The following is a 23,953-nucleotide window of genomic DNA, read 5'->3' as shown; positions in this document are numbered from 1 at the left end:
CAACATCCTTGATGCTTATGTGCGCCCATATGCCGGGGCAATTGGTGATTGCTTCCTGTTACAGGACGATAATGCAAGACCACACAGAGCTCGCATTGTTGATGATTATCTTCAACAGGAAACAATTACTCGCATGGAGTGGCCAGCTCGATCCCCGGACTTGAATCCTATCGAGCACGTTTGGGATGCTCTAGGGAGGCGTGTATCTGCCATCAATCCGCCCCCTCAGACCCTTGCCACGCTTGCAACTGCTTTACAAGAGCAATGGCTCTCACTTCCTATTGAACTGATAGACCGCATAATTGAAAGCATCACACATCGCTGTTTGTGCTGTATTGCTTCTAGAGGCAATCATATTCCATATTAAAGGTACTTTTTCTATTGCAAACCGATACTTCCAATTTGTTTATTTTATACATGTGCTAATTTCTATACTACTATTAATGTCTGATAATTTCTTTTTATGTTGTTTAATACCTTACTATGTGTTGTATATTGTGGGTAAGTTTCATAAAATTCCATGTGTAATTTCTTGAGTTATCGCGATTTTTGTGAATTTTCCTTAATTTATGATAACCAGTGTATATCATTTATAAAACACGCACAAGTGCCGCGATACGGTGGCTAGGGACCACTGCTTTATAACAAGAGTAATTCGAAGAAAGAACAAAAGAAAGATTTATTATGAATTAGTTTTATTAAGGATATACAGTTTTCGTGCCATGTTTATAAATTGAAACTGAACTTACTTTGATAGGCATACCTGTCGCATGAAGACCAAATGGAAACAAGCATTTCCTTCCTAACATCCGCTGGTAGCCAACTGCAAACTATCAAAAATATGTTAATAAATCAGGGTGAGTAGCCAAATCTTTCAACGAAAAATAAGCATCTTTTAAGTACTTTTTAAGCACTCAAAAAATATTTTTAAGCACTATATACATTAACAAAATGCAAAATAATTTTCAAAGACTTAACATGATCATGATAAAATAACTTCTTTCTGACAAAGAACTCGTTTCTTGATTATATTAGCCATTATAAAAAGATAGAGAGATTTTTCGGTTCAATATCAGACGGTGGAAAATGAACCCTGAAATTAAGAATATCTTGCAAAAGGTGGCAGCAGTTGCACATGAGAGAGAAAAAATCTCGCCTAACCCAGCTCAGTAGACTCAGATGCGGACTCGAAAGTATATTAATCAAACATGTAAAACGATTAGAGCTTCATACGCTACCGATCGACGGTACGGCGAAATGGATTGTGGTTGGAATGTGGTAAAAAATTTGAATCGAACAATGTGAAAAGCACGCTTTTGCATAATACAGGGTGAAAATAGACATAGTAAAGAAAAAAAATCTCCTTTTCAAAAATGGTAAATTAAGCACTTCTCAAAAACATCCAATTAAAAAAGAACCTTTAAGGGTTTTTAAGAAAACGAAAATAAGCACCTTTAAGCACTTTTTAAGAACGCTACACACCATTTAATTACAAGCACAGATGAATACAGTGGTCACTCATTAGTCCATACTTGCAAAGGATCAAACTACGTTAAATATACCAAAGTCTGTATTAGGAAATGTTTATTTTAACCCTTTCGGCGTCAAGCCCAGTATATCTCAGAGGTGATTTTTGTACTTAAAGCTGTGTGCCCATGCATTTTTGTTGTCTCTGTATCAGCGAACACAAGTTTTTCTTAACCGGAGTTTTTCCTTTCCCTACAATCTCTTACTGTGCATAAATTGAGAGGCGTATAAGCTCCAATCTGGCAACAACAAAAAATTCCCAGTGTTTTCCCTGTACATATTATACACAATATATTAAGAGGAAAAACACAATCACTGTGCTCTTATATGAGCTGTATTGAGCTACAAGTTATAATTGCTGAAAAATTTTAGAGAAAAAAAAGAGCAGATAAATATACTTAAATAATGCCATAGTAAATGAACTAGTTTAATATAGCTGAAATACCATCCTTAAATATCCCATAGATTATAATTCTTGAGTGGTCACCATTTTTTATAAGATGAAAATAAGAAACAAATTTCCCTGATCGCAAAGGAAGAATCAAAATTCCCTGTTATTTTAGGTGATTTTTAAATTCCCCGTATTTTCCAGGTTTTCCCTATTCTACCTGTGGAGTGCCAACCCTGAAGCTCTCATCGTAAATCATTCAATATACCAGAGGATTTGTGTTTGAATAGATAGGAATGTTTGCGTTTTTTGATATTTATACCCCCACACAAAGTTTGTCTTAAATAAACGGATTATCGTTAGTTTCCCCAACATTTTTGAAACATTGGTTTTTTAAAAATTTAAATGCCTGTGGAGTGCCAACCCTGAAGCTCTCATCGTAAATCATTCAATATACCAGAGGATTTGTGTTTGAATAGATAGGAATGTTTGCGTTTCTTGATATTTATACCCCCACACAAAGTTTGTCTTAAATAAACGGATTATCGTTAGTTTCCCCAACATTTTGAAACATTGGTTTTTTAAAAATTTAAATGCGTATTTTATTATACTAAATCCTTAAATAATTTATTGCTTCGTACTTTGTAAACTTTAAATAATCTTTGAATAGGCAATTTAATTTTAGTGTGAATAGCAGAAAATCATTTCTTGTCTAGTGCAATATTTAATTAAAACTAATTTATGAATTTTTAATATCATTAATTAGCTTCCTATATCATTTAACTAATTTAGTAAAAAGTAGTTAATCAAAGTTTTTTTTATTTTTTTAAAGGATTACTTTGCTTTCAGAAAAACTTAAAATTTTTAATCTGACAATTGCAGTCAACTTTTAAAAACTTAAGAAAACTGCCTGTTTCTCTAATGTTAAGGACTGTCTCTGCATTTTTCTAAAAATCAGATACTCTCCAAATCACACAAACTATGGAATTTATTTATGATTTTGTTTAAGGATATTTAAAAACTTTCATGAACAGAATTTAATAAGCTATTAAGACTCCAAATAACTAAGTGGATTTTAAAGAACTAAGTATTTTTCCCCCCTTAGAGCATAATCTTAAAAATTCGAAACATTTCACGCCACTCAAATGACGATATTCATTTTGAAAGAAGACAATTTGTTTACATTACAACAGATTAAAAACAGATTAAATTGAAAATATTTAAGTATTCTTTAAGAAAATTAAATTCCAGTAAAAAGTTAAAATGACTGCATATTTTATCCAATGTTTGACCTAAATTGTTAAAATAATTCGCCTGACTTTACAAGCAATGGACAAAATTGCGAAAAATCAATAAATCGATTCTTGAAATGATATTCTTGCCATGATTCTTGTATTGATATTTATTCCCTGTATGCAAATTTCATAAAATTTTAAATTCTTTTTCAATCCTGTTATAATTTTTAACTTAAAAAGTGAAAAGTCAGCCAAGTGGGTCCTTGACCACTGGCATTATGAAAGCTGTTATTTCCCAGAAAAGTTTAGTACCTTTTAATTTTATGTTGACTAAGCTTCAAGTCAATACCTAGGATAGACCCCAGCCCTGAGAATAGCAGCTCATTGCCATAATCACTAAGCCACCATGATATATGTTTAAAATGCCAACTTTGCTTTCATATTGTTAGAAAAAATAATATGGTATATACAGCATCGATGAATTTAACTGTCGCCAAAAATCTAATCATCAAAATTTTTTCAATTAGGTTATTATCAGTTAATGAAGAGGTGAAATCAAAATGAGAAGAGGTGATTCAAAATACAGACTCTGAATCAAATTATTATTAATGATAAATATTATACTAACTTCACATTTTGACAAAGAGAATGTGTGACCCAGATGAAGTCGACCATTCATGTATGGATACGGAAAAGTGGTCAAATATTTTTCAACTTTAATATTTTGCTGAGGGGCATCTTCTTCAAATATCTTCTGAGTCTCCCACTTTTCCTGAACAGATCTTTCAATCTCCAGCAAAGTATTCACTTTGAAAGTTCCTTTTCTTTCTTTAGCCATATTTAAGGAGATTTCTACAAGTAAGAGATTTGTTCAATTATTATGAAAGTTTAAAAGAAACAATTTTAAACTATACTGTGAAAAAGCATGTTGAGTGATACACTTAAAAAACAAAACTATTGCTTAATGTTTATAGCATACCTACCAACTTTGGGAGAAATAAAATAACATAGATTTTACAAATAACAATGTTTGGGTTTCAAGCAAAGTTTTGATACATTATGCATAAATACGTAAGTCAAAATCGGAAATAATATAAGCACTCACATTTAGCGAAGTAAAAAATATGTATGTAAATCTTAATCCAAAGAAGATTTTTTTAAAACTATTATTTATAATTACTTAAACTATAAACACTCAAAATACTGCAGCACATCTGTTGAAGAATAAAAGAAATACTTTCGCCATTAACAGATATTTTATCACCAAAATTCTCTTCTTCTTTTTTTTTTTTTTTTTTAATTTCTTCAACAAATCTGGAGAAATTTGAGAGTATTAACAGGAGATAGTTGTAAATAAAGGAGTCTTCATTAAAAAAACAGGAAACTTAGCAGGTATGTTATATTCAATATTATTAGGTCAGTTTTGAAGTGTAGAATCTCAGTTTAATTTATAAAGTTTTTTATAAGGTAGTATTTACAGGGTATCTGCAAAATTTTAGATTTTCAAATTCATGACTAATTCCAAGAACTTTTCATGACTAACGAAGTTACTATTTTCTCCTGACAAAAACAGAACAATAAATTTAAAAAGCATTATAACAACATTAATTGTAATGATAAGTATAATCAAAACTGTTATATTCTGCATCTTCATATTAATTGATTTTAAATTTAAAATGCAGAGCAGAGAGAGAGTTGAAGCAATAAAATAGCTAAAAAAAAAAATTTCAAAAAAAGCAAATAACTAAGAAAGTCAGATAGATGTAGTTATTTAAACCTGTTTTAGTTCTTCTTAAAAATAAGTGTAATATGAAAAGCCAAAACTATAATTTTAAATTGCTAAAATTAAAATAATAAAAGATAAAAAAAATTCTGAAGTCAGGGAAGTTTTAAAGATAATTCGCTCTAGAAATGATGTTCTTTCCTTCATTTTTTGAAAGAACAGGATAAAAACATGTTATAGTTTAATAAGATTGTAGTGGGGATTAATATTATTGTGAGTGGGGATTTTGTTACAAATTCAGATATTCAGAACATCGGAACACTGAAATTGAGAGAGGTTACATTACATTTTTAAAATTAGATTTTTCGGCAACCTAAATCCATGACTTTTCATGATTTTTTTAAAAAAAATAGCTAAAATCATGACATTTCATGACAAATTTTGTTCAATACCGAAATCCATGACTTTCTAGGTGCGTGGATACCCTGTAATTAATAAAAAAATATCTAATTTACTAAACATGTAGGAAAAATTAATAGAAATTCCACTAAACTCAGTTGGTATTACAACTCTGTCCAGAAAGATGAAAAAATTTTTAAAAAAGAATTTTAAGATTAAGCTATCCACCCAGTTAACTCAAAACAATGATAATCAGAGGATCTCAACTGTTTAGTTTTCTCTGTAAATATTTGTCTTGATATTTGTTGATCTTTGAAGCTTGTTTGCTATGTAATGAGATTTGCTTGTTTCTTTGCATGAGGGGAGGAAGCAAATTTCAAAATGGGTATTTACTTAGGTTTTGGACAAAGTTGCAACAAATGTTTATGTTTTTACAACAAGCTTTATTGACAGTTAACTTCACTAGATTACAAAATAAAACGATCACATGTTGCCCACATACATTATAACTCGCAATTCAGCAAAGATGTAAGGCCCTAAAAAAGGAATTTCTCTTGCACTTAGTTCTACAAGAATATCTGATTACTGGCAATATTGATTGGTATGGATATTTCAATATTAGTACCCGCTCACACCAACTACTATGGCCAAGTCACCGAAGGATTTTTAGCAAATTTTGGGAAGACTTTCATATTAGAACTTGTCCCAATAAAGTCACCGATTTTGTCAAAAACGAGACAAACAAAAACAAAAACAAAAAAAATTTACACAGACAAACTCGAAAGATATAACTTGTTACTTCTAGCCAACCCCAAGCAAACCGCAACACATTTTTTAAAAAAAAATCTTGCCAGCAGAATAACAGCATCCATATAATAGTAGTATCCATAATGACAAAAACCAATTTTTGATATAGGTTTTGACGAGTGTCAAAAGCCTAAAATTTCAGTGTAACGATAATTATTAGCTATTATAAATAAGAAGCATTTATAAATAAACATACATACAAAATTATAAATGATCAATCAATTATGTCCTTGAATTATTTTCATATTAAACTCTCCTTTTGAAAATTACTGTCAAAAACCCAAATTTTTGTGTATAAAATATAAAATAACTACAAATGAAAATGTGTAAAATTGAAATTTATCCTCTCTGTTCAGTTATCAAAATATTTAAAATCAAAATACATAAAGAATCACTCATAGACAACTCATAGTTATTACCTGTAATATAAACCAATTAATTATAATATGGGTCTTAAAGTATTTAGATAACCATTAGAAAAACACAATTAATAATTTCAATAATTTTTTAAACATTTTTTATATATGATATATAATATAGATCATAATTATAGTTGTGTATAATGCAAATATAATTCATGACTTAGTATCTAATAAAATGTCTCAATGTTAAAAAATAAACTTGCCCCAAGTATTTGACAATTTTTGATGGATTTTGAAAATTTATGACGCTATTTCATAGGTTTTTGATGCATCATGTCAAAAACCAATTTTTGGTGTCAGAAACCCAACACTTTTTCCAGATCTCTAATCAAATCCTTTTGTTCAAACATTTGACTCAACAATTCTTGAATAATTTCAATCCACTCATTAGTAACGACTGTTGAAGTTTCATTCACAAGATGTTTCTACATCTTAAGACAAAAGAACATTGTTTTTTTTTGTTTCTGGCTATTGCGGCTATGTTCTAAAAAGGAAGATATGAAATGCAGATATTTTATAGTTAATTCTAAGTCTTGTTAATAAAATATAAATAAAAGGTTTAATTATTAGACACTATGTTTTTTATTAGATTTCTAATCAAAGTAAATATTTGCAGGTTACATGCTTAAGGGATCTTTCCATATCGTGATCTGTCGTGCCAACTACAATTGCCAAGGTGCCAAATAGATTTTAAACTAGAAATTATTTTTTAAAAAAAAAAAAAACATGCAGATGTTTGCCCAGGGGTGGCTACGAGTTATACATTTTGAGTTGGTCCCTTTCTGTGATGTTTTTTTTTTATTTCTCGAGGGCCACTGCCCAAAAGTTGCCAAGACTTGGGATTATTCTGCCACAGATCACGATACGGAAATCTCCCCATGCGTTTTTACAATGACGTAAAAAGAACTAGAAACAAAGTTGAAAAGGAAATAAACAACTTTTGACTTTTTGTATGCTATATCTGCCTCAACATTTGGAGCTATATAATGCATAAGTACAAAATTGAAAATTATAAAATGTTATTTGATGCCCCCCTTTACCAGTACTTTAAAATGTACCCATAGTAAATTTAATTTAAAGTGTCTTAAAAATAAGACATAAGGTTTTAAACTTTAAAAATTTTTCTATGCACAAAATACTGTATTTGTAAGAAGCAAAAATAAATTTTCAAACTTTAATAGCAATATATTTTGTTCTAATTAAAGGTAATTAATAATAAAATTAATTCAACATTAAAAAATATTGCACAGATCGAAAACTTTACTTATTTACGTTAAAGTGTTTGAAACAGCTCCAAAAAAAATTAATAGGATAAACTTTAATCAAAAGCAATTATAATTAATTAAGCATTTATTAAGGGAATTCCTTTTCCTACAAATTTCTTTCCTATTAAGAGCTACCAACCTGTTTTCTGATTTTTTGCATCAGCCGCGTGTTTGTTTACAGTTTGAGAAATAATTACAATCACAGTTAATTATTAAAGGAAAAATAATTTTTTTTCCAATTGCTTTTTTTTTTTTTCATTTCTCACTCAAGTCTCGCTAAATACGGGCCAGTCTCAAGAAATGCGGTTCACACACAACCGATCGTTGCGCCTTACCGAATTTGCAAAGGGACCAAGAGTGTGCGGTATTGGTGCTTGTTAAACTGCTCTACCATAAAGCATAAAGTGCTCAACTTCACATGTAAGTCACCGAGCTACAAAAGCGAGGGTGCCACCCCCGCAGAAGAGGATCAAACTAAATGGTGTTTTCAATATAAATATAAACAACAAGAATCTCGAGCTCTTTCCCTGCTCTACCTCCGGTTAAATAGTATACAGCTGCTTACAACAGCTTATTCTGCGTTGAAATATTTTCAAATAAATAATTTTGCTTTTAATTAGAAGAAATAAATTTTTATATGATATAATTTCAAAGCTCAAATCTGCTGTATTTCATAAGATATTAATGAAAAAAAATGCAGCATGGTTGCTGTCCCGCAGTAGACTGATGATGCTGGTGGATGACCACTAGGATCAGTCTGCGTAGGGACCGAGGGTGTGCGGTATTGGTCCTCGTTAAACTGTTCTACCGTAAAGTGCTCGACTTCACGTGCAGGTCATCGGGGTACCAAAGCAGGGGAACCATCCCCTCTGCAGAGGATCAAAATTGCGATGGCATGTCTTCGGATCATCCTCAGGGATGGTTCCCAGACCGTCGCCAATAGCCCATTGTGCAGCTCTAGTGCGACGTAAATGAACTACAACGACAATAGCAACATGGTTGCTAGATTTAGAAAGAGCTCGATTTTTTGGCAGTTCTTCTTTGGCCTTTTGATTATTACTGTTTGATCTTGGTGCAAGCCGCCATGCATTATCAAACATCAGTGTTAGCATATTGTTCGAGCAGCAAGATTAAGTTCATTTTACAAATTATCATTTAGGTTTAAACTTCGAAGTTGGTATATCGTTAACAAGTGCTCATATATATTAATCCCAGTGTGTGCCTTTCGTTTGACAAGAGAGTGTCGCAGGGGTGAACGTTCATCTTAGTTCATAACCTCCCGGATAGATCACCACTCCTTCATGAAGCCTCTTCCACAGTTTTGATATAGATCTGAAGGGGAAGGAGATTTACTCCAGGTCTCTGCATAGTTTATCGAAAGTAAGAACTCCACTAGCCATTCGTCTGGACCCGTAGCGGAGACTGTGTTAACGAGGTATAACTATTTCAAGTAGGGTTGTGAGGTCATTGTTTGGGACAGGTTTTGACTCAGGTTGGCGAGAGAAAGGGAATCTTTTTCTTCGGTCAATTGCGTTAGCCATAGAGTGAAGAGAAACTACTCTCCCTGAAATGCGCTATTCTTGCTTCCATAGCAGCAGACGGCCTCAGACTTTGCGGCGAAGGGTGTAGTTCTTATCATAGACAAACTATTCCCATGGTACTTTCGATCTCACTGATTTTACGAGCACGTAAATCGTATGTACTCAGTGGGTCTCAGCAGTGTCGAGGATTGAACCTCGCCCCTTCCGGACCGGAGTCCATTGGCGTCGTTAGATAAAATTTAGTTTCAAGTTACTTGAGGGAAAAAATTAACCTTGCCCTTATTAAAAAAATTGTTATTGTAAAATAGATTTCCCTCTTTACAGTATTAGCAGTTAAAAATAATTTCTGGTAACACTTCAATGTCCTGGCATTCATATGCCGGGAAAATGACAGTCAGGATAATGACAAATTCGCTATTTTATAGCATATAACTTTACTTTAATATTTTGGCCGAAGACGTGTATATTCTGCAGAAAACAACAGTATTTCTTAAAATAACTCAGATAAATCTATGTAGTTTTTGTTATTACTGATTTCAAGAAGCCAGGAAAATGACAGCATAAAAACCTACTCTCCTTGAAAATTTTTTTGAAATACATTTTGAGCCAGAAAATTGGTTCTTTATTCATATAACAAGACATGTTCAGATAGGAGGGTATCTAATCAATCTATTAGCATAAGATATTGATTCCTGGTGCTATCTATTTTGGTTATAAATCACTAAATAAAAGTAGCCAGGAAAATGACAGATTTTCATGGGACAAACAAATTATTGACAGAAAAAATTATTTTAAGCGAAGTTTTAGTAAACAATACCCTCTGTGTATATTCCAGAAATGCTTATATAGGATAAGATAAAAAAAATTAGATTATGAAAAATGTATGGGAAGTTTTGAAGCTAGTTATTATTGGAAATATTGTTTGGGGCATGCCAGGAAAATGACATTTTGATATTCAATTAAATTTTTTAAGTATACAAAGCAGTCAATGCTAGTGCTAAGTTATTTTAAAATACTAACAGCAATGCTATTTTTTTTATTTTTTTTTTTTGAAGTTCTTGTAGTATTATAGTATTAGATTTTGGAGCAAGGGACAGTGAATTTCATGTTTCGTGAGAATCACCTATATATATATATATATATTATNTAGTTAAATTGTTCTACCGTAAAGTGCTTAATTTCGCGCGCAGGTCGTATATATATATATATGCATACTCACATATACATACCGAAAGACAGACACACTTACATAGATTGACGAAAATAACTTTTTCTTAATGTATGACAAAAACATGATATCAAACATAAAATAATTATATTTCACAATCAAGTCAATATGTTTTGCTAATATTTAATATATTATTATGAAAACTGAAACATCTTGATACTAAGTAGAGTGTTCGTAGAGTATTTTAGAATCATCTTTAAGAATTAAATTTTTTTTTAAAAATTACAAATTAGGTAACTACTACTACAATTTAGGCAAACTACAATTTAAGAGCGGGAAAAAATTATATGGAAATCTTAAGAATCACTATTAAGATACACGGAATTGAAAACTTTAAAATCAGTTTAATTTCATTTTATTTTATAACCGTAGTTGCACAATCGACCAAATTTTTGGGTAACGACTAGAAAGCAAGAAAACTCCTGAATCAAGCATTGAGAAAAATTTGCCTTCGTGGAGGACTTTTGATGGAACTATCCCGCATTTGCGTTACTTGGAGAAGAAAACCACGAAAAACTCCCATGGTTAGCTAGACGGCAAGGAGTCTCTAACCTGTGATCCGTCTACCACTGAGGATATTTTACTTCAGGACTGTGGTGGGTACCGTGACGGGTGCGGAATTCGTTTCGACCAGCCGTCGTTGAGAATCAAACCCGGATCATATTATTGGGAGGCAAGTGCTCTATACCATGAGCCACCACAGCTCCACACTTTATTTATTGATTTATACCATCGTGACATTTAAATAGATTATCGTTAAGCAAAATAAAATTTAAAAGAAAATAAAACAAACTTGGTTTTCGAGATTAAAATTAATGGAGAAATTTGTTCTTGGTGAATTTTGACTAGGCGTTGGCCTGCTTTATCAATAGCTACATGCCGAATGCAGCATTTATGTATTGTTAAATCTTTATTTTGCTTAATTGAACTTCTGAAAAAAATGCGTTTCGCTGAATCTAATAATGTAAAGTCATCGAAAAGGGCAACAAATAATAATAAATAAATAAATTTTAACTTTATTAATTGTTTCGGTATACACTTATGTGTTGATATCTGATCTTGTGTTGATCATCATCATCAGTAGCTCGACAGTCCTGGGTGGATCCTGGCTTTCTCAAGAAGACTGCCTCAGTCCTTTCTTCTGCGTGCCACGGCTTTCCAGTCTCTGACTTTGATTGTGGTAAAGTCCCTTTGGAGGCAATCCGCCCATCTCAGTCGGGGTCTGCCTCTCTTTCTAATTCCAGTTGGTCTTGCCAAAAAGATTCTTTTAGTTGTTCTGTCATCGTTCATTCTTACAATGTGTCCGGCCCATTTCATGCGCTGGATCTTATGGTACTTCAGAATGATCTTGTGTTGATATCAAGATGCTATTTAATATAGATTTATTATTGATTATTTACTTTTCTATTTTAACTCTGTGCGAAGAACTGGTATTCAGCTAGTACAGTGGTTCCCGAACTCTTTGTCTTTTAGACCCCTTGCCAAGTTTTTCGGTTTTGACCCCCTGCTGACCTGATATAGATTTTTTGTAAATTCATCCACTTCAAATGTATTTTTGACGTCTCGTATAGTGCTGCTCACTGTGAAAGATTTAAATTTTTAACTGTACTGAAGCATAGTGTGAAAAACTTAAGAAAAAAACACATGTTAATTTTAAGCATTTACTAATTAAATTCAAATTAAAACAAACCTATAATTAAAATTTAGTATCTGTTATATAAAATAACTGAGGAATAAATAAATGCTTTTAGTGGGAGGGATGAACCTGTTGCTTTAATAATAAATTATCAAGATTTGGCATTAGTTTAGTTTGGTTTAATCTCATATCTCCTCGGTTAATGATGCCCAGTCTGTTGTTTCTTTCTTTTTTTGTTTGGAGATTGGCAACTGCGCTGATGCACCTTTCCACTAGGTATAAAGATGGAAAGGCAATTAAGAACTTTCTCGTTATAGTCCATAATACTGGATGAGTATATGCGCAAGTTTTAACAAGTTCAAATTGTATTGCGACCACAAAGCGAATGCCTACAACTTTCACAGTTTTATGAAACATACCAATTTAATTTAATTAATATGTAAATAGAATAAAATAGTCCACTATAAAATCCCTACAAATATTATAATTGCTGAAATAAGTTTGTATACAAAACCGTATAGTAGTGTATTGTCGGTCTGTTTATTAAATTTTCACGTAAAAACTAAGAAACAAATCTCCGTGATCTTGAGGGCAGATAAAGTTGGAGGTCTAGTTAGCTAAAGAGTTGACTACAATTTACAATTAGGCAAGGCTACAATTAGGCTAGGCTACAATTTACAGCTGAAAAAAACTTTTTTGTTACAAAATAAAACCTTACACGCAGAGAAAATAAAAACGAACGCGGACGGAGCTGCTCGCAACTGCTATTTGAAATTAATTCAGTTTCATATATCAGAAAATAATCCTTATAACTTAAATTTTAATAAAATTTTTACTTCATGGCTACAGTTATAAATTATGTAGAATGTAGATAGATATATATCTTTATATTATAAGGTAGTTTAATGTAAGTAAATAGGTACTATCAGAGTATGTTGATTGTTCCTTTCATGAAATGCTAAAATTAAAGTCACGACTTGCTTATATGAGATCCACTATCGTTGACCCCCATTTTCATTTCATGGACCTCCAATTTTTTTTCACTTCACATGGACCCCTTGCATGTCTTCGTCGTCCCCTGGGGTTGATTTGGACCACTTTGGGAATCTCTGAGCTAGTAGATAAATAAAAATTTTGAGCTGGAGTGTTTTTCTGGCTTATGCAGATGTAGCTGTGCAATGTTAAGGTGTGATCCAAAATGGGAATCAATAGAATGAGCTGCAAGTACGATAATTACTAGGCCTGGGCAATATACCGTAATACCGTCATTTACCGGTATTTCTTTGATACCGCGGTAATGATATTCGGAAGTATATTCTTCGGCAATACCGAGTTATTGAACTTCGGTATGCCTGCACCTCTCGGTACTCACCGCTAGCCAATATCTTCGGCCGACCGGCGGCGAGGAAGTGGCGGTATGGTATGGTATCTAGGAGGTATTGGTATGGCACGTGATTGATTTAGGGGTGAAGAACTCAAAGGCTTGCGCGTAATATTTACGGTACCTCCTCTCGGCAGCTAGAAATTTCTCCTACAATATATTGTGGTATCATTTGACTTTAAAGCGCATGCGTCATATCCGTGGTATTGGCGATATCGGATTTCAAACACCCGCGCGTTATATCAACCCTCCATGGTATACTTAGTTACTGATTTTGGTTTCATTTTGAGAATAGCGTGCTTCTGATTTTAAAAATATCCGAGATTGTCGGATCTTGTGATGTTTATAATTGTGTTGATATTTATAATTGTTGATGTTTATAATTGTGTTGATGCTTATAACTGTTTTGATGTTTATAATTGTGTTGATGTTTATATTAGTAATTGATGTTTATATTAATAAAATTTTTCTGTTTTAAAATAATGATGCTTTATAATTAGTTGATTCCATGGGATAATTATGCTGCGAGCTAATATAGGATAAGTACCCCATTTTTTTTAAATGATGCTCTTTAAACACATTAATTTTTAATTGCAAAATAGTCTTAGCATTTATAATATACATAACAATTTAATTACCGCGGTATATCATAATATCGTGATATGAAGCTCACAATATACCGCAATATCGAAATTCTGACATTGCCCAGCCCTAATAATTACATTAATATCTATAAAAAAAATTGAGTTGTTGTGAGTCGTAAGTTTCTATACTACTTCTATTGAAGAAGTGGATTTATCCCTAGAGTTTTGTGACCTCGAGAGCCAGGCCTGTTAGTTATGATTGACTTAATAATTTTTTGCCATGACTAAATAATTTTTTTTAATTCAAATACTTTTTTTTTCTTCAATACAGCAGTATACAAAAAAAAAGTTCAATTTGTTAAATTTCTGCTGGTATATAGGTAGAAACAGCAGAATAGTTTATGATAACAGCAGTTTTACAAAGAAATGTTTTATTCATTTACAAATTCTGTTTTTACTTCCAAGTTTTTTTTTAAAACCATAAAAACTTTACATAAATTTAAATAAAGAAATAAAAAAGTAAACACATAGAACTCTCATTTTCTACCTCGTTCAGCAATGTTTATTAATTAAACATTTATTAATTAAATATTATTTATTAATTAAATATTACTATTATTGACAGTATTAAATTTTTTAAATTTAATACTTTTAATTTCGAAAAATATTTGCTAAAAATACCAAATTCTGAAAACGTTAATTAGAGCAAAATAATTACTTTTTAAATCCTATATTATTTTGGTAAAAACAAAATAAATAAAACTACATAAAATACACTCAACACTCTCATACAACAAATTAGGTTAAACAAATTATCCAATTCTTTTATATTTTTATTATAGTTTTATTTTTATTACAGTTTTTATTATTGAGCATAATAAAATCATATGGATTTTATTTATCAAACTCTTGCGTTTAAAATATTTCTTCGTTCTTTTAATTAATAAAAATTTAAGTTGATGTAAATTTTTTGTATTAGGATATAAATTATCAACATTTATATAAATTTGTTTATTAAATTATATGTAAATTTTTTATAAAATTTAACGTGACATTCAATTTATGAATGAAAACAAAGTTATTGAGAAATTATAAAAATTCTAAGTTTTGATTTATAAATTAAAAAATTTTAAAAGTTATATTAATTTCATAAATATAAAATAAGAGCAGACTCCGTGCATTAAAAATAGATTCATGCGTAAACAATGAACGGTAAAATCATGAACTAATGTATTATATAAATAAATTTGATACATAAACTATAAAACAATTCTAACAGTACATAAACATGCAATAATAAATGTATTAAGTACTATATTTATACAAACATTTGCTTACCTCCCAAGAAATGGATTTATTTAATCAGTTCTTTTAATCCAAAGATAAACATTATTACGAACTGGGGTTCTCGATGGTACAATTTATTTAGAAAATGATAAAATGTAATATAAATAAATAGAAATTGTTTCGTGTAAATTGTCAAACTGATGAAGAAAAAAAACAACTAATAATTTAAGTTAAGAAATTTAATTAACCAAAATAAACGTAAACAGAATATTTATAATTGTCTAAATTTTCAACTGGAAATAGCTAATTTAAACTATGGCGAAATAGAACTGCGAGCGCTTTTTAAGAGAATATTTAGAATGATTATATGTCAGAGAAAGTCGTTTGACAAAAAACACAAAAAAAAAAATGGAAAATATCAACAAGAGTCTCTCTCTACTTAAATCCTTAATACATCTGTTTTCCTAGAAATTCTAGATAATTGCCTGTTTGGGACAATATATGATTAGATAGCCAATAAAGAGATGCTACTGTTGATATCCCACATTTTTAAAAGATGGCAAAGGAATCCAGGGCCATAAAATATACGTTAATGACAATTTTAAAATGCAAAGACATTTTCCCATAGCGTAAACTGAGGCGTCTATTTTTGAGGTATCAAATGTGTTCTTGTAGTTTTATGTAGCACATTTTATTTTTTAATTAATTTTCTTTTAATAATACAATAGAATAAGTTGCACTATGCAAAAAAATGGGGAGAAAAAAAAGAATATAAGGTATGGAAATAAAACAGAAATATTTGCTCAAAATAATGGACCCTGGCTTCCCAAATATAGATGGGGGGGGGGNNGTGGGGGGGGGGGGGATCCGGATGTGCCGGATTTTCTAACAATCTCATTTTTAACATACAATTGGTATTTTATAAATAAATTTTTGAAGTCTAATTGAAATTTTTTTATTAGATAAATCTTTATTTTGATTGGTAACATGTAAGAAATATTTAAATACATAACATGATATATACACAAGAATAACATAAGAGATCATAGGGAAAAAGAAAACTATAATGCAATCTTTATTAAAGTTTGACAACACAACCACAAGTGGTCAATTTGCACAGGTTTTACTGAAACATTAATTTAAAAATAGAAGAATTCTAAAAATTTTAGAACAGTTCTAAAAAAAAAAAAAAAATACAAAAAACTGCTTTAAGCCGTTCTTTAAATACTTGATATTTAGCAGTAAGATTTATTTAAATACTCAAGAAAGCAATAAACTGTAGAACAAAAATCTACATTTAAAAAGCTTTTGATTTCCGTATTTTAGAGACTCATCTAAAATATATAATGTAAAAAATATTCGGAAGATTTTCATTAAACCAATGGAATTGTAACGCATCCTGACTTCCGATTTTAATCCGATTTCTACTACAATGTGAAGTATACAAAAAAAAAAAAAAATGGATATCACGTAAGCAAAATTCATCATTAAAGTGCAAAAAAAAAAAAAGCGTATTTTTTTTTGTCACGTCTCGCAAAAAAGGATTTTTTACCGCTACGAACTCTGAAAATTCAAGCATTCAATTTGAGAGTGTGCAAAAACTTCACATTTTGAAAAAAAATTGCGAATTTGAGATGAAATAAACACGACTAAAACGGGGTTTTAAAATTATTATTCAAAGCGCGATTCGGAATTTGAGGATCGTAATAATATTACATAAAAAATGAAATCAAATTTTTTTTTAAATGTGTGGAAATTCCAAACTGTTAAAAATACGATCGACAAAACCACGTGGACTACAAAATAGTTACAAATCGAATGCGTCAAAAAATAATTCTACAAATGTGCGATTCGTCCCGCGGTGGACTAATCATAATAGAATTATGTTCCCATTCCCGGTAGAACACCAAAGTCAAGCAAGTTGAGTTATTCATTTCAAAATATTAGAGTTATTCATCATATTTGGTGAGTTATTTGGACAATGGACTAATATTTCGAACAAAATTCAAACTTTTTCAGTTTTTAGATTATAAATTAACTGAAACTTCATTTTTACTACTTTTTGGAGGGTAGTTAACAGTGTTCCAAACTTTAATAACTTTTGCATAAAAATTCCCGCTGGAAATAATTTAATCAGAAATTAGACGTGAACCGGGTACGAATCCCAGCGATGGCCCGCACCGACCACTGTGCTGACGTAAAATATTCTCAGTGGTAGACGGATCATGGGTTAGAGTTTCCTCTTGACGTCAGGCTAACCGTGAAGGTTTTCCTCTCCATGTCACGCAAATGCGGTTAGTTCCCCCAAAAAGTCCTCCATGAAGGCAAATTTCTCCCAATACTTGATCCAGGAGTTCCCTCGTCTTCTGGATTGGGTTCAAAATTGCATGGCTACGGGGTTGAACATCAGGAGTCGTAAACCCAAAAATTGGGTCGGCTGTTCAACGACGGTTATAAAATATAAAAAGCATCACTGGCTGCGGTCAGTAAGCGGGTGGGTGACCACTTTGATCAGCCTGTGTAGGTACCGAGCGTGGGCGGTATCAGTCCTAGTTAAATTGTTCTACCGTAAAGTGCTTAATTTCGCGCGCAGGTCGTCGGGCTACCAGTGCAGGTGAGCCATCCCCTTTGCAGAGGATCAAAATTTTGGTAGCATGTCTTCGGATCCTTCTCAGGGATGTTTCCCAGACGGTCGTCAATAGCCCATTGTGCAGCTCCAGTGCGACGTAAATAAAGTACCTACCGCAAAATGCGCTATTCGAAATTTTCCGGATATGATCATGCATCATTAAAAAACTATGAAAATCCGCATAAATAAGTGAGAAAAATGCGATCGTAAATCCACCTGGAATTGCGGGTGAGTCGTCAACAATTGAGTACGAAATGCTTGATTCAAAGTGTGCCGAGCGAAATAATATCGTGTTAAAAAATTGAAAATTTAAAAACCAAGTGAAAATCCGTTTTAATAACTACCGCTCTATCCCATAAGTCGTCTAGCTACAGGGATAGAGCGGTAAGGGATTGATGCATTCGCCTTCCAATGAGGTTAACTGGGTTCGAATCCCAGCGATGGCTCGCACTGACCACAGTGCAGACGTTAAATATCTTCATTGGTAGACAAATCATGAGATACAGTCCCCTTGCTGTCAGGTTAGATGTGGGAGGTTTTCCTCTTCATGTAACGCAAATGCGGGTTAGTTCCATCAAAAAGTCCTCCATGAAGGCAAATTAGTACCAATACTAGATCCAAGAGTTTCCTTGTCTTCTGGATTGGGTTCATAATAACAGGGCTACGGAGTTGAACGTTAGTAGTTGTAAAGCCAAAAAAATTCGGTCGGCTGTTCAACGACGGTTATAAGAAAAAATAACTACCGAAAAACGATCTTCAAAGCCACACGGATTCATTGCGAAACCATCGCTAATCGATCAAGGATTGATTACAAACTGAAATGCGGAATTCGCCGATGTCATAAGGGCATATCAAAATATAGAGATTTTAAAAACCATGGCAACAAACCATATATGGATTTTTTTCGTTGTTGATTGGAATTGAAGTTAATTATCTTTTTTTTTGTTGTATTTTTTATTGAATAAGGATGTTTTGATGTCAACTGTATAAATATATATACTCAAGTCAAATTTCTTGATGGTTTTTTTGATGATTTAAGTTGATTTCCCTGCAATTCATGATGTTCCAATATCATTTGATGGTCACCATCATCCAACGTGGTCCATTATGCATTCATGGTTTATGATATGCCAACAAACTTCCATTATTCCATGATGGAAAATGCTACTTTAAAACTATGAACGATAAAAAGAAGTTTGACTTTCATGCTGGACGAATAATCTATGATGATCCATAATGGTAAATCAATGGAAAACCATCAAAAATTTTGACTTTGGTGTATATATATATATATATATATATATATCAGGGGTAATTGTGGCAGGAAATTAAAAACCCTGAAAATTTTATGAGCAAAAATTAGATAACAATATATCAATTTATATACTATTCATATTTAATATAATTTTTTGAACCAAGATTTATAATTAAATTAGTTTTTACTAAAACACACTTACTATAAGTAAAAAATTTAAGAAACAATTTAGTTCTTAAAAGAATCGCAATATCGGATTTTAAGAACGAGGAATCAAATATCGCGACATTGGGTTTTAAAATCGTGCAGATATGAATCGCGATATTGGATTTAGGAAAGCGATAATACAAATCACAACATTAGATTTTGAATTCGAACGAATAGAAATAGCGATATTGATTTCAAAAACTTGCAAATACAAATTGTGATGTTGGGTTTTTAAATCGCCTGAATACGATTCACAATGAATGATTTAAATCAAGGTAAATACGAAAACTGACGTTCGATATTAAAATCGCGATATTAGCGGATTTCGAACATTAAAAAAGATAGAAATACGGCCAACCAAAAAAAAAAAAAAATTTAATGGAATAAATAAATTTGGAAGAGTCACTTGTTTTGTTAACGCGATTCAAAGAGGGTTTCAAAGTTTAAATTTTAGATTATAGTACTTAATTCTTACTTTAAATTTTAGATTGCGGTGAAAATCTCGCTGGATTATAAGTTGTGGTTAGCAGCGTAAAAAATCACATGCCCTGGTCCTAGTTTCTAGACCTGGACAGATGATACGAAAAACACGGAATACAATCATCCCTGATATATGTATATACATATACGTTTAATAAAATAAAGTCAGAAAGTCCTTTGCATGCCAACGGATAATAGAACAACTGTTTATTTAATGACATTCATTATAGTTGCTTGATTTGTTTTAAAATATACATTAAATTTTACTTTAATTCCAGAATATCAATATATCTGAACTTAACATTTAACCCCACAATCTGCATTGAGTTAGTTTCCAATGCCTTAACAGTAAAGTTATACCATTTGGTTTTAAGACATAATTATTTTTAAATAATATCCAATACAGATGAACATTTTATTTTCAGATTTTGGTTATAGTTAATAAGACCCCCTAACAAAAAAAACTCACTTAAGCTTAAAGATTTTTTTATTTTTAAAATCCATTTTTTTGGGGTGAATTGTCAAATTATCTTACTATACATAAAATTTAATGATGATATCAAAGTTTTTCATTGTTGGTAAATTTTATTGGCAGGAAAATCCAGTTTTCCCACAATAATTTTTATGTTGTTTCGGTTGTCATCAGCATAAAACTGATATAAGTCATAAAGGTATTTGTTTTCCTATGAATATTTTTGTATCCCTAATTTAAAGGTATTTACTTGTACTGTTATTATTATGTTTTCTGAATTTGTTTGTTTTCTAAATTAAGAGTTTAAGAGGATTATTTTTCTTCTTACTATTATTAGACTAATTTAATTCTACGTTATATTTTACGATAAAGTTATTTAATTCGGTGCCTGATCTTATTAACAGTTTTACAATTGTTATTCTTTGGTGCAAATTACATTAATATACTAATATGAATTACGGTTAATTCAGTCTTCTACCTCACGGTGCTCCGGTCTTTGGACAACAGAAGCTGCATACCCCCTCCCATGAATCAGTTGAAGCATGAGGTCCACTTTCAATGGATCCCGTCCCACGTCGATATCCACGGCAACGAGTTGGCTGACACTCTTGCAAAGAAGGGACTAGACCATCCAGTTCCCTCCACCTCAGAGCTTACATACCTTGAACTTTTTGCAAGGCAAAAGGCCCAGAACAAACAAAAGTGGCTGCTTCCACCTATTCACTACTGGTATAAAGCAGAAAGACCAGGACTCTCTCTATCTCTCCCTGGTGATAGGCAAACCAACACCTGCTTATCCCGACTGGCCAGTGGACACCTAAAAAGTCTCAAATTTTCTGCAAATCAAAAAATCTTTCCTCTTTGCCCTAAATGCCAACAAAACCAGGCATCACCTGAGCACATCTTGAACTGTTTAGGGCTGGACTGGAATGACATTCATTCCTCTCCCATTCTGGTTTCGGATTTTCTGAATGTCAACGGATTCATTGATCTGGTCTGACCCCGTCAGACCAGATGGGAATTAGCAACAACAACGGTTAAAGAGATTCGTTAAAGAGACGATTTAGAACTTAATTTTCAGTTTCATGCACAAAGAGATGAATGCAAAAATTGTATTTACAATATACATCTGTCCGTTTTGTAAGCAAAAATATTAAATGAAAGTTGTGAACTCACCAAATATGTTATAACAATATACTTTTAATTTTAAATGTTATTTCAAAAAATGATTTATGTTCACTAATAGATCTTAATAATATCATAAGGGAAATATTTGTATGTGAGAAGTGGCAACACAAGTGTTCTTTATATTACATATATTTTTAGTTGAATAATTCCAACTGTTTTATGCCAAGAAACAGTAATGATTGCAAAGCGATCATAACAGTCTGAAATGTAGCAAATTATGATGAAAACAAAACGGATACTATGCTTAATTAGTAATTATTAAGCAAAATAATAATTATTTTCAAAGAAGGTATTATTTGATTTGTAATTCTGGTAATTGAAACTCATAAAATAGATATGATCACAATAAAAAATAACTAAATATTAATTATTTCAGGTATGCATATTTTAAAGAGCTGTTTTCATAAAATTTGTTGCATCTTTCTAATCTGTTTAAATTTTTTTTTTTAACGAAAAAGGATGACTTCTAATAATTTAAGGAGAACTATTACAAACTCTGGATCATCAAATAACAAATTATCGAGTAAAGTTGCCATAAATTATTACAATAATAATAATAAAATCTAATTATTCATAACCGAGACTTATTTCAGTAGTCAATCACACTGAACTGAATATTTACAGGGTATCAGCTACATTTTAGATTTTCAAATTCATGATCTTTTCATGACCAATTCCAAGAATTTTTCATGACTTAGCGAAGTTACTATTTTCTCCGACAAAAACACAGCAATAAATTTAAAAAACCATTATAATAACATTCATTGAAATGATAGGTATAACCAAAATCGTTATACTCTGCATCTTAATATTTATAGATTTTAAATTTAAAAAGAAGAGTAAAGAAAGAGTTGGAGCAAAAAAAAAAAAATAAAAAAAAAAAATAATAGCTGGAAAAAAAATAGAAAAGCAAATAATTTTTCTGCAGAATTATATTCTAAACATACTTTTCCTGTTCATCAGAAAAGAAAGAAATACTCCTGACTTTTTGTTCTCATTTCGGAATAAAAACAATCACCAATGACTGGCTTGCTTCAGCCGGAATTTTAAATTGATAAAATAAAAAAATAAATAAATTCTGAAATCTCAGAAGTTTAAAATATAATTCAAACTAGAGACTTCGTTTGTTCATTTTTTGAGAGAACAGTGTAATTTTTAAAGAACATGATAAAAACATTTCATATTTTAATAAAATATGACTGTGAGTGGAGATTTTGTTACAAATTCAGATATTCCTAACACCATGTAATTGTGGGGGGGGGGATTCCAGTTTATAAATTAGATTTTTCGGTGACCTAAGTTCATGACAAAAATAATAATAATGACAAATTTTGTTCAATACCGAAATTCATGACCTTCCATGATTTCTCATGACTTTCCAGATGCGCAGATACCCTGTGTTTTGCATAGCATAATTCAACTGAGCCTTAAATTTAATACTTAATTTACATATAATAACGTTTCAAGTATAATAAAAATTACAGTGAAGTTCGGATCAAATTTACATAAACTCAGTTTGTAATTTGAATTTTTTTTAAATATGTAGTGAAAAAGGAAGAAATTATTATATAAATTTAAAGGTAAGTTAAGATTAAAATTGTATCTAGATATTATATTACTTTTCAGATAGTTTGTTCGTATATTTGGCGAATAAGTATTATCACTATTGTCTCATAGAATCAATTTCTGTAGAACAATTATAATAAAAAATAATAACATCAGTCAAAATACAAACATCAGTCAAAAATAATAACATCAGCCAAAATGCACATTTTCAAGAGTTTCTAAGAATCACAAATAAATGAATAAAATATAATGATGATTAACAAATGATTAGCGAAATAATGAACAATAAAAATAATTCATTGATGAATGCACCACAAGTCAATAAATAAAAATACAAATTAGTTAAAAACAATTAATCAGTTCATTTACAAATTCGTTTCAAACATCGCTAATTTCCTTTTCCTACATATTTAATCTTTGTATTGTTCTATCAAACCTTAAATTAGCTAGGATCATTATATCAGAAGCTAGTTCTTCAATTTTTGTGAAGCGAACTTTATGAAAACTAAAAATATCATACATAAAGCCCATGACTTCCTCCTAAAAAAATAAGACAATTAAAATATAATCAATTCCAAACATTTAAAACAGTTACCAACATTACAAAAGGAAAATTAGTTAACAAATAAGTTGTTTTAGCTTAATTAGATAATGAATACTTAAATATTATGACATAAGAATAAAACTTAGCGGATATTTTTTTTTATAAAAATGTATTCAAAATTCTTTTTTG

General features: G+C 31.0%; 2 protein-coding genes across 2 annotated transcripts in view; both read right to left on the bottom strand.

The window, feature by feature from the left end:
- The window catches only part of LOC107453619 (Leucyl-tRNA synthetase), a gene marked incomplete at its 3' end in the record, with an annotated part of 50,363 nt that extends 42,188 nt beyond the window's left edge, over positions 1-8,175 (bottom strand). Inside the window, 3 exon segments of the mRNA XM_043046416.2 lie at positions 750-830; positions 3,779-4,002; positions 7,906-8,175. Of these exon segments, the coding sequence (XP_042902350.2) occupies positions 750-830; positions 3,779-3,988 (291 nt within the window).
- An 8,187-nt stretch (positions 8,176-16,362) lies between these two features.
- The window catches only part of LOC107453627 (mitoguardin), a 36,576-nt gene continuing 28,985 nt past the window's right edge, over positions 16,363-23,953 (bottom strand). Inside the window, exon 14 of the mRNA XM_016070517.3 lies at positions 16,363-23,760. Within this exon, the coding sequence (XP_015926003.1) occupies positions 23,623-23,760 (138 nt within the window). The 3' untranslated portion in view covers positions 16,363-23,622. The remainder of the gene's footprint in view (positions 23,761-23,953) is intronic.

This window comes from Parasteatoda tepidariorum, chromosome 5 (assembly GCF_043381705.1).
Source record: "Parasteatoda tepidariorum isolate YZ-2023 chromosome 5, CAS_Ptep_4.0, whole genome shotgun sequence".
Taxonomy (NCBI): domain Eukaryota; kingdom Metazoa; phylum Arthropoda; class Arachnida; order Araneae; family Theridiidae; genus Parasteatoda; species Parasteatoda tepidariorum.
Note: the sequence above shows the minus strand (reverse complement) of the source record. Positions and strands in the feature narration are given on the sequence as shown.